Raw genomic sequence first — 12313 nt, 5'->3', positions numbered from 1 at the left:
AACAGTTGCTGTCATTGTGAAGTTATCCTTATAAATAACATTTCCTTTGTTTGGGAGTAGTTCTCACAGCATCTCCACAGCAGCCTGCAGCCCTGCTCTTCACCTCCCAGGTGCCACCCCGGCCTGTTCGGATGCATCCAGGCCCACTGTGCCAGCATGGGATCCAGCCCAAGTTCTGGGTGACTCTGGGTGGTTCTGCAGCGTTCATCGCAGGGGGCACCAGAACCCAATGCCCCGTTTCATGCTGAGAGAAATTTATACAACGTCTCCATTCCGGTGAATTGTGTCTACAAGTCAAACAACCCCACGGCTTTCCTTCCCATGTTCGGTGAGGTATGGCCTCATATGACCCTCTTGTCCAAACTTCAGACCAAAACCGGCACCACCACCAAGCGCCCTGAAAGTGGAAACTCAGCTTTATGGACACAAACAGGAAATAATTTTGATAAATAATACTGTCACCACCATGGCTGAAACGGTTTATGCCGCTCTGTGGATATTCTATTTTATTTATGTTCTGTTAACACTAGGGACCTGGCATCTGTGCCATATGAGATATTTTACACTGTCACCAAGTCTCCAGTCTAACTGTGTGGAACCTCTCAAAGACTGCCTTTGTTTGATAAATCAGGCGACAGAAAGCCACAGTTCTAGAAAAGGCGTGAGTTCAAGCAATATAATAAAAATAAATAAAATCCTCTGAAACAAAGCTGAAGAAAAAAAACATCCCGTGGTGTGAAGGAAGAGGAAGACTAACAAAAAACGAAACACAAGGGCACAAATCAGACCTGCGGTGAAGCGGACCATCTCAACCAGAGCAGAGTGAGCACAAACGCTCACAGTGCCAACAGAACGGTCAACACTGAGAGAGCAGAAACAGGCGCACTGACAGTAGAGAGTGGAACACTGACACACGCTCAGTAAGCACTGAGACAGTAGAGAGCGGAACACTGACACACGCTCAGTAAGCACTGAGACAGTAGAGAGTGAAACACTGACACACGCTCAGTAAGCACTGAGACAGTAGAGAGTGAAACACTGACACACGCTCAGTAAGCACTGAGACAGTAGAGAGCGGAACACTGACACACGCTCAGTAAGCACTGAGACAGTAGAGAGTGAAACACTGACACACGCTCAGTAAGCACTGAGACAGTAGAGAGCGGAACACTGACACACGCTCAGTAAGCACTGAGACAGTAGAGAGTGAAACACTGACACACGCTCAGTAAGCACTGAGACAGTAGAGAGCGGAACACTGACACACGCTCAGTAAGCACTGAGACAGTAGAGAGTGAAACACTGACACACGCTCAGTAAGCACTGAGACAGTAGAGAGTGAAACACTGACACACGCTCAGTAAGCACTGAGACAGTAGACAGCGGAACACTGACACACACACTCACAGTGCCAGCAGAACAGTCAGCACTGAGAAAGGGGAGCACTGACACACGCCCAGAATGCCTTTGAATTTCTTAATAATCATTTAGAAACTGCAAAAACAAGCTTCTGCAAAAAAAGTTTCACAAGTTTTTGTTTATTTGGATAAGAACACTGCACAAAGACAAAACTTCTGTAACGGTTTCCCAGTAGCTGACTGTTCAGCATTCATCAGGCAATTCCCATCATAGCGTAATACACCAAAGGCATTTCCTTTGACTGCGTGATTACTCAAAAAAAAAAAAAAAAAAAGGCAGAGTGTGGCTTGGCTCCGCATTGCAATAGCCTGACTGATGTGCAGGAGAATTGCTTTATTCTCTTCATCATGTGTCAAGCTCGTATTCTCCTTTTCCAGAATTTCCTTCATGCTCCTTTACCCTAATTTGGAATGGTCAGCTGCACGCTCGGCTTGTCTCCTCGCGCACCCTCCGTGCTTGTGCAGGAGTTCTGCAGCGAGGCGGGTGCAGTCCTCAATACACTCAGACGCAGGCAACAGCTATTTTTCATACCATAAGTCCCACAGTGCACCACAGTGTGGAAAACACCAACTGAGGATGGGCGCCTCCCCACTGACGTCACCAAGGGACTCTGCAGGGGCCTGATATGCGCCGCTGGAGGACACCGCAGCGGAGAGACGAGGGAGCTATTCCGGCACGCCTGCCCCTGCTCCCCGGCGGACGCAAGCCAATGTGTACTGCCACCGTGGGCTCCCAGTTAGCTGATGACATGGGTAGGCTTGAACCTTGGACCACAGGGCTTGCTGCAAGCGCACGAGCTGACTGAGCCACTCGGAAGCCCCAACAAGCTCATATTCAATGACATCCACAGCACCGCGCGTCGGGTGAGAGCTAAATCAGACAGCAATGAAGAGCACAGGCCTAATCACACAAGGGCAAAAGCACAACAGGCTCTGCTGATGCTTTGCCATCTTAGCAGGGTATGATGGCCACATGACAGCTGGACAGCGCAGACAAATCAAGGCGCCACACTGTTGCGAAAGCAGCGAGAGTAAATTGGATGCATTGAGCAAAACCAATCGCGCATTCCAGAGTTATTTTCATTCTTTCGGTCCCTGACCCAGAGCAAATGGATCGCTCAGGACTCTGAGCCACATGTGTGTTAGGAATGCGCTGCAAAAAAACTGCTTCTCATTTTACGTTTGGAAGCAAATGTATTTTTCACTTTAAGTCCCAGTTCAGAAATGGTGATTTTACTAGGTGTTTGGGCTGCTGGTGCCTTTATGACTTATGACCAACGCCACTGTTGCTGACACCTCCAGATATAGAGTGCTCTGTCACCTCCACCTCAGTACAGGACAGGCTGAGGCCTGAACTCTCTTCCACCTCCTGACCTGCGTCTGTACGGCATTGCAGACTACAGCTCCTGGCCCTTCCTCCTACTCTCCCCCTCACCAGCTCTGAACAGCTCTTCAACAAACATGGCCACAAACAAGCCAGCCTTTCTGCTGGGTTTATTTATTCCCCTCTTCCCGGACCCGCGGCATCTGGACCTCGTCGCTCTGTTATCCTAAGGTCGCATCGCAGCGCCTGGCTTCAGCTCTTCAAAGAGACGCAGCGCCATTTGAAGCTGGCGTGGCTTGCAGCGTGAGTCACCCCACAGGCATGAAACGGACCACAGAGAGTGTTTCGCCATGCCCCTGAGAGGGAGAGAGACACAGTGTGTGCAAGGAGAGAGAAGAAGAGAGACAGAGTGTGAACACGGAGAGAGGGACAGAGCGTGTGAGCAAGAAGGGAGGGGGAGGGAGAGCGAGAAAGACACGGAGAGTGAGCGAGTGGATGAGAGAGAGGGAAAAAGAAAGTGTGAGCAAGCAGAGAGAGTGTGTGAGCGAGTAGGTGAGACAGAGGGAGAAAGAGTATGAACAAGGAAAGAGGGAGAGAGAAAGAATGTGATCAAGGAGAGAGGGAAAGAGAGTGTGAGTGAGTGGGGGAGAGAGGGAGAGAGACAGGGGATAGAGAGACTGGGGAACAAAAAGAATGAGAAAAAAAAGAGGTATCACAATCTAACAATATACAAACGCATATTGATAATTAGCCTTTTCTGGCTGACATACATGTCTAGACTACAGATGGTCCTCAGCTAGGCAAACTGTCCTGTTTTTCTGGTAATATGCAATTGCACAGCAGTGGAGTAGGGTGGGCTGTTTATGCTCTGACATACTCAGCGCGCAGACAGCATCACAGCCTGTACATCACCACACAACAAAGTGACAGAAGAATGCACAGCTGTTTCCATCTCTCACACTCTCTCCATCCCTCCATCCAACAAGTACCGGCCTGAAGTGGCGATGAGAGGAGAGAGGAAGCTGGCATCACGGTCTGCTCTTAGCACAGCTCCCAATGCCAACATCTGCACGGCTAACAGCAAATGCAGTGTGTACAGCCTGTTCCGCACACACAGGGGCAATTGTCTGTCTTCATTACTCCTCAAGCTGGACTCAGTCCCGGACCCTTGGACTTGCTCAGTCTGACCTAGTCTATAATTACAGAGAGGAACTGATCTCTCCATTGAGCAGGTGTCGTCATAGCCTGGTTACCACATTATATTTCATTATTTGTTTTCTTGGCGGGCATCCTTACAAGTCTCTCGGGCCAAAGTGTGCCTGTGATGGTTATTTTATGATGGCCGTGATCACGTGGTGCTCCAGGATAGTGCAGCCTGTCTGATTTTGGGACAGGTCCATGGTTTGGTCTGAGAGGCTACTGTTCAGATTCCTGTATCGGTACAGCACAAACTGCCGAGCAGCCAGAGAGGAACGGCACAAAGCCGGGCGGTCTCGCGAAAGGGAAAAGGTCAGCTGCTAACGGCGGGGGTCATGCAGGGGACCGCCTTGGCTTCAGTGGAATGCGACTTTTCTTTTAACGCCTGCAAAAATAGGAGTTTAAGTGGAGGACAAGTTGTCCGGGGTGACTCAAACAGGCCACATCATTATTCTACTGCAGCGGGAAGTAAAGGTGGTACAAAAACTGTTTGCGACTTTTCAGATAGGAGAGTAAAAAGCCTTGAGAAAAACAACCACTGGCTTTGCGGACAAGGGAATGCACTCTGTCTAAGCACCCCCCACACAACTTCATTAGCGGTACACTGGAGGGAGATCAAGTTGAGCTGTCTATTCAGCACATTATTGTTAATACAAATGTAAATCAGCTCTCCCCATTTACCCTGATGTTCACTTAGCGCCCACTGGTCCTAGGGCACCCACACTGCAGAACTAATTATTTCCGTTTAATAAAGATGAATATCTCTTAATGCTGATCATTTGTTTAAGCAATAGAAATAATTTGCAGAAATACACTTGCATATACCCTTCTGTTACAATAAGTACATTTTTAACAATCCATAGTTGGGAAAAATAACTAAGAACAGACAGTGTTGAGTGACATCAGCTTCAAGCTAGTATTCAACCAATAGCTCAATCAAACCAAATTACTGTAGTTTAAGAGCTCAGCCACCATGACAACCAGCAAACACAATGGTCCTGAGAATGAGGGTGGGGAAACATTGTGTTAAAATGATGCCTAAGGCGGGTCATTCACAATTTTCTGATTAAGAACCAGCTTATTAAAGTATAATAAGCTCCTACAAACAGACTGGCATTGATGTAATCATTATATTGCAGAAATAAAAATGATGGCATCATCAATCTGGCATCTATAAAGTGTTTTAGAACAGTACATGTAAAATGGTAATGCAAAATAAAGTAATCCAGAATCCAGATTAGATCTAGAGAACATCTAGCTGTATACTTTGCGTCCTTGGGGGTATTCCATTGAATTTGTATCATCAAATAAACAACTGGTCTTATAATCTGGCATAAAATTAACATTTAATAAAATCCACTGGATTTTCTGTGTCACGTCTACTATAACTGTGTAGTTTATGGGGTATTCCGTAAATCTTCATTAAAGCTGGCAGAACCATCAATATGGCTTTGGATTATTCTCTGCTCTTCAAACATGGGATAAAACATATTAACTGCCATTAAACACATACAAAGTCCCTAATGGCCAATTAAATAGTTAATTATCTTAATTATCAAAGAGCTCTACTGGAGCAAAGCTGTACTCACAGCACTGTACTAAGATATTCTGTGCAGAAGACAGAGGCTGGGGAAACTTCATCGCAGGCAGTACATCTGAATTATTCTGATATTTGAACCCTTTATAGTTCCCTAGGTGGAGTATGTGGATAGTCAAAGATTTGCCCCCCCAAGCGCTATATGGACAGGAGCTCTACTATCACTCACACTTTAAGACATGAAAATTAATATCTGTGAATTACCTGTTACTTCAAATGGGTAACTTTTGCTGTCCATGACTATGGACAAGAAAGAATAAGAGTCATGACTTCAATTTTTGTTAATTAACAAGCATTTAAGCATGTAATAATTATTAAATTCATCATTTAGGGAACTTTTGACCCAATAATCAAACAGTTGTTCTTCTCCTTAAGGTCTGCACTCAGTAAAGCGCCAGAGCCTTGGCAACACTTGGTGCAGTGCAGTATTACACCCAGTCCTTCTGCACAGCCTAATCCTGCAGCTGGTTCAAGACTGGGACAGCAGCATCAGGGAGGATACACACACTAAGGGGAAATGTATTTAACCGGATTCGATGGGTTGATCAAAGCTGACGAATTCCATTTGAACAGGAAGGGTGGGAGGCGAGGAAGGAGTCGGCGTTTTCCTCCCACCGTCACCAAAGCAATCTGACTCCTCTGCTCTTTTCGCCCCCCCCCCCCCCTCCCCCCCCCCCCCCCGGAGCACCATGCCTCCCTGTTAGTAGAGCGCCACTCTGCTCCGCACCTGTTCTCCATCTAGGTCCCCATGTGCTTCATCAAACAACAGTTCAGGGAATCTGAATCTCCGGGGAGTGTCTATTTACTTCGGTTGGGCCTCAAACACTGTGCAAGCAAGCCCCCGTGGATAGTGCAAGGAGAGACACGCTCCGGCACGAACACAAACATTAACAGCATGTTATTACTGACATGTGCGGACAGAGTCTGTTTGTCTTCCTCGCTCCTACTGCAGCTTGCAGTGAAACCCAGAAAAGCAGAGGCTAGAGCTTTGTAGGTTACCGGCATTTATATGGATGCTACAGGTGTATGTTTTATTTCACACTGCTATAACCAATGACACAGACATTGTAACAAAAATATTTAATGGGTTTAGTAACTACAATTACAAATCAAACACCATCCTCCATATTCTAGATATAATGAGCAGGCTTCAATAATGCACCAAGGGTCAAAGGTCATATATGACTTCATTTAAATGTTGAATTGAAAAGACACATTTACCATGCACTGCTTTTGAGAAAGTGGAAGCTCGTATGGTGCAGCCCTCAACATTGCACCAAAAATAAAAATTTTTATAACCTGAAAAAATTTTCTGAGCAATTCACCAGAATACACATCCACACATCAGGTACATACTTCCCTGGTTGATGCATTAACATTTCTTCTGAAAACTCTAGAAGCAGTATTAGATTTTTTTTTACCCTCCTGTATCATTGGGCCAGTTTCAAAAAATCACCAACAATTTAAAACCAACTTTACTGCCAACTCAAAAAAGTCTGGAGATAATGGCTTTCAAATGAGTATATACACAATGTCCAGAATTACAATGATAACCAATTCACAAAGGTTAGGGGTTATTAACCTATGAGATAGAAACCTAAAAATTAAAGAAATAAACAACTGCAACTGGCCCCAGCAAAGAGGTTAGGTAATCATATAGGCTAACTACTCACAAACAAGCTAAACAACTGAGAGAATAAGTTGTAAAAGTTTAAACTTTAAGTTAAAATATCCTTTGCTTAGACTAATTTAAAAGTACTGGAAGACTAGAATATTTTTTTCACCCAACTTCAAACAGCCCTGCATTCCAAAGCACTATCACCAGGGGAGCAGGTCTTCACTTCAGCCAGGAACACTGCTGTTAAGGAATTCTGGCTTGAGAGACAAAAAAAATGTTGAGGCCTGCTAAAAACATAAATTTGTTTTATTTCTTCAGCCCACTACACAACCAGCGCAAGAAGGATCTCTGGCCTTCTGTAAACTGCTGTGGAGGGACAGAGAGGCAGCACAGACAATGCAGTGTTTCAATTTCCATCTCGTTTGCTGGTACGCTTCCTGGCCTTTGAGGGGAGAGGGCTATGGGAAGCCTTCTTGTCAACTCCTGTCATTGTTCCCATTCATCAAAGGTCAGATATTTGTAGACTGGACACGGCAACTGCTGTAGACCCATTCAGGAAAACACTCTAACACACACATACAGCTGTTTTTAGGGTGTGGAGCACCTCAGAGACCTCACTTTTGTGAGGAATGTGGACGGATACTGATAGATACTCAGTATCCTCCGCCTTAGCAATGAGGCCAAGCCAATTCCAGAACTGCTTCTCATCTAAAATCTGCCCCTCCATGATTCAGTGGTACACAGCATGAGGCTGGCCATCATCAGGCTTCCAAAAATGAGAGCAATCCCTGGTAATAGCAATATAAATACCACAGAGGTATTTTAGCTTCTTTTGCTGACTGTGCAAGAGCAGTTACTTACAGCCCTCAGGCATGTTTGAAAAGCAAAATATAAGTAATTCAGAGTCATTTTTGCAGACTGGATTTATGTGTCTGTAGCCATTTGTGTGCAAGATCAGAGGAGCTGCACCAAAATTTGCAGTGAGCACATGGGAGATGCCGCATATTGTACTGTACAGACTGAGTCGTAATTAATATGCCATCAATAAAATGACAGTTAAGAGTTAACACAACATGAAAAGCAGTAAATACCAGAGAAAATCATAGTCCTTCTTTTTGTGGCTATTTATAGAGGTGCAGAACCAAGCTCCAGTTGCAGCTCTTACCAAATTTCAGCTCATTTATCATTTGATAAATGATTCAGTCCTTTGTGAACCTACTCCTTAAAGCAAAAGCTGCACGCTCTTCCACATTTTGTATCCCTGTTCATTACATTTGTGTTTCAGTTTATTAAGACATCCATTATCTTTCCTTCATGAAGCTCAAAAAGGTAAAATTCAATCTCAGAACATTTCAAGTACCACACACAAACTCTGCACCTTTGCAAAGGCATGCTGGTATATCTAATATTAATTCTGTATATAATCAAATATATATGCAAAAACATAAGCTCTGTGAATACAATACAAGCTTTTGAGATGAGCAAAGCCAGGCTGTATACAAGGTGACACTAGGAATCTAAAAATGTATTTGACTTGTATTCTTATAACACATCAATCACTGAGCACTCTCCAATAACAATGACAATGAACATATAGACACTCTAAAATCAATTTACAATGAAAATACTTTCTTCTTTCAAGTTACAGAAACAAGTGCAGTTTGTTTGCCATTTTTAACAATAAGCTTTTTTAGTTTTTTTCTTCAAAAAAGACCAATTATGACACTGTTATACAATACACCACAATTCATGACAGCCTTGTTAAGCATGACAAAGCTTTGTGTACTGATGCATTTTGGTATTAAATTATTTGCACCAAACTACAATATTTAACAGGTTACTGAATAACACTATATCCCCAACATATCGTGCAAATGTCGTAAACCCTTAATATGGTGGGAAACATGTAAAGAGTGGTTTTTCAATCTCACGTGAGGCACCCCTGAACAATTTGTACAACCTTTCTGCATTCAGTAATTATATCCTGCTGCATGTATTAATAAAGTGCAAAACGTGTATTATGTCTTTGATCTGTGCTAGTAAATCACCCTGGGTTTGGGCGTCCACTGAGCAAAATAAAGAAATACACACCAATACACACACAAACACTTTCTACCATATACTTGCTCTTCCTTTGGTAAACATTGCCCTTTCTTTCCTCTCACTCCCCTTTGTGGACTGAATCACCCAGCAACATAAGTAACGTGTGGTCTCCTTGATTTATACATATATATACCTATATATATATATATATATTTTTTTTTTTTGGGGGGGGGGGGGGGGGCATAGGACACGTCTTTCTCAACAATATCTCTACGATTTTCTTGTCTTCTAATATTGCTTCTGTTCATGCATGTTAAAATACTGTAGCTTAGTCCCATTTTACGGACCTATCTTTGCAGCGACTGTCATTATCCTCTGACACCCCATGGTATTATCTTTTGCATGCATTGTTACTAGTTCAATTAAGAAAAACCTGTCTGCTGTTATCGGTGTTCACTCCAGTATTTCCAACTTTTCTGTAACTTTCCTCTCTTAGCAATGAACAGCGATGTGAATAGCGTGCCCCAATCGTTTACAAAATGTACCACAATTCATAATTTCGCTGTACAGATCCGCCCATGGCGGAACAACCTTTGCGCGGACCCTCGCTGACCAACGTGTCTCTAGCCGTTACCTCGATCACATTTTCACAGCTGCAACGTTGCCGTGACGTAATTTATCACTTTCAGCGGTGTAGTTAGTTATTAACGGATTACTGATTTCCAGTCATCTGCAAATGCTGATCTTACTCTTCTTACTTTGTTATCGTTTATACCGGTATAAACCGTTGAACTCAAATAAATGAACTGTGATTAATCAGTGGCGCCTTATTATTTTTGATAAATTGTGTGGCGCCAGCTAACTGACAGACTAGAAATATTAGCTAGCCAGCAAGCTAGTTAAGTAGCTAACGTTAAACGTAAAGCACAGTAGTTCAGCCAGGAGCACAACAGCAAGGTATATTCTTATCAGAAGACGAAAAATAACCAGTTACAAAATCTAGCCAAATTTTGCCATTTAGAGTCTATAACAAACAATCAGTCTAGATTGAGTTTGCTCATTTTTAGTTTAGCTTGACATATGATCGTTGGTTTGTTACATTAACATTAGCTAGCTGGCTCCGTTAGCTAGTAATGCAGACAGTAAAGTAGCGAGGTAGCTAACGTTAGCTCATCAGAACTGTTGAGTTAAGCAGCCTATCTAATTATCTTTAGCTAACTCTGCTTCCAGGAAAAGCGGTAGTTATCTAGTTACGTATTTGTGCAAACAGTCCAATATAATAAGTTAACTAATGTTAGCCTATCCTTTATACTTTTACATCAGTATTTTAGATAGCTAGCACGCTGGTTCTTTCAAGCTAGCCAGTTCTCCAGCCATGATGAGCAACAGCGGCCACTCAAAATCAAAGTTAAACGACTCACGTTTCTGTGAGAGCAACATTAGTTATCTGCTGTGCTTCATGAATTTAGCAAACCACATGGGAAAAAAACGCTTCGACACAATTAGGTACGTCTATACTAGCTTACCTGATGCTGTAGTAACTCATGTTTATCAGTGGTTGCTATGGATCCCCCAGCTGTTTGGCCTCCCTGTGTCGGTAATTCTCGTTTACACCAAGGGAAAAGAGCTCTTCAGCCCTAGTAACCGCACAAAGCTGCAACGGTCCCCGCCATTGGGCGTCCGGGTTTGTAATAGCATTCTGATTGGTCACAACACTGGTATGACTTGATTTGGAGGCAAAGTAACGCGTGTGCGTTAACAAGGGGTTAGTATTAACTTTGTTGCAGCGTCTACAGTACTTGATTTTTTTTTTCTTGAATCATGTTCGGCTACTGTCTTCTGTATTCAGCTGGAAGGTCTTCCCTCTGAGTGGGCTAATTTATGTTTAGTTCGACTGGATGCTTTCAAGTAAAGTTCCCAGTCCTGTCCAACCGTGGCTGAATTGAAACAGTTTCTAATTTATGCTAGTTTGTTGCCTTGAAAAAATCATGCTGCAACTGTACTATTTTTTATTGTATTTAGTGGCTTGTATTTTATTTACTTATGTGTAGTGAGTGTATTGCATTGCTGTATAATGACTGTATTTGTTGTGTTATAGATGGTTGATTTGTGTGCTTTACTTTTATGTTGATGTTTGTTGAGTCGTTGTAGCTGTGTTATACTGTATTGTAAATGACCATTGCAAATAAAACAAGCTGAATTCAATGATTGGGTTGTACACCCTTTTCTGTCGCTAAGAAAAATGAAGAGGCCCTCACCACGTGCAGAACTGCATCATTGTGTCTCTATGTACACCATTGGCTATCATTTGTTTCATTCGGTATATGTGTGTCTCTGACACGTAACTCGAAATCGTGAATCGTACAGATGTGGAAAACATAAATCATTAGTCTGCCACTAGTTTTATTGTGTTTGGGATTCAGAACCGTATCCTGATGCGAGCAAGATTGCTCGACATATCGCTTTTTTATCAAATATGTCAGTACATATAGACATATTTCATAGTAAAACTTACTATGAGAGAAGTTATGAGCAAATTACTCATCCATATAAATCATATATTCTCCGTATATGAGTACGTGTACACTGATTTGCAAAATAATGACTGTATCAATATTACAACAACTGACACCTACTGTAACACATTTTCCCACGTCACTTTACATATAGTCATTCACAGTGTGAAGGGCCAAGAATGCGCTACGGTTTTCTCTACGTAATATCTCACTGTGTTTTTGCGCCCTCTGGTGCACTTCTAGAGAACATACTTCAATTTAAATTTTGCTTCTGTAATTTATAATCTCATTTTCACATACAAAATTTGGATACAATCTCATGTGGTTACACAATAAGTTCTCCACCATGGACAATTTTCACTTCCCTTTCTTCTCTATTTTAATTTTCCTGCTGCATTATCTATGAGCTAATGCTGCCTGCGTTCCTACGCGTTCCTATCGTTGACGTTCAGGTTTTCCTGAGTCTGATTCATTTTAGACCACCCCCTCAAGAATGTACATAACGATCAAACAACTCAAAACATTTCTTAATAACTTAATTAATAACGGAGAAAAATTTCAGTGTGACATCCACCAAGCTGGGTATTTCCATTTATTTTA

General features: G+C 42.8%; 1 protein-coding gene across 2 annotated transcripts in view; it reads right to left on the bottom strand.

Moving 5' to 3' along the window:
• The window catches only part of zmp:0000000711 (tubby-related protein 3), a 35079-nt gene extending 24286 nt beyond the window's left edge, over positions 1 to 10793 (bottom strand). Inside the window, exon 1 of one of the 2 annotated variants that reach the window (XM_036517965.1) lies at positions 10724 to 10793. In XM_036517965.1, the coding sequence (XP_036373858.1) occupies positions 10724 to 10743 (20 nt within the window). In that variant the 5' untranslated portion in view covers positions 10744 to 10793. The remainder of the gene's footprint in view (positions 1 to 10723) is intronic. The other variant, XM_036517966.1, reaches the window with a different exon arrangement.
• Positions 10794 to 12313: the final 1520 nt, after the last annotated feature.

This window comes from Megalops cyprinoides, chromosome 23, assembly GCF_013368585.1.
Source record: "Megalops cyprinoides isolate fMegCyp1 chromosome 23, fMegCyp1.pri, whole genome shotgun sequence".
Taxonomy (NCBI): Eukaryota; Metazoa; Chordata; class Actinopteri; order Elopiformes; family Megalopidae; genus Megalops; species Megalops cyprinoides.
Note: the sequence above shows the minus strand (reverse complement) of the source record. Positions and strands in the feature narration are given on the sequence as shown.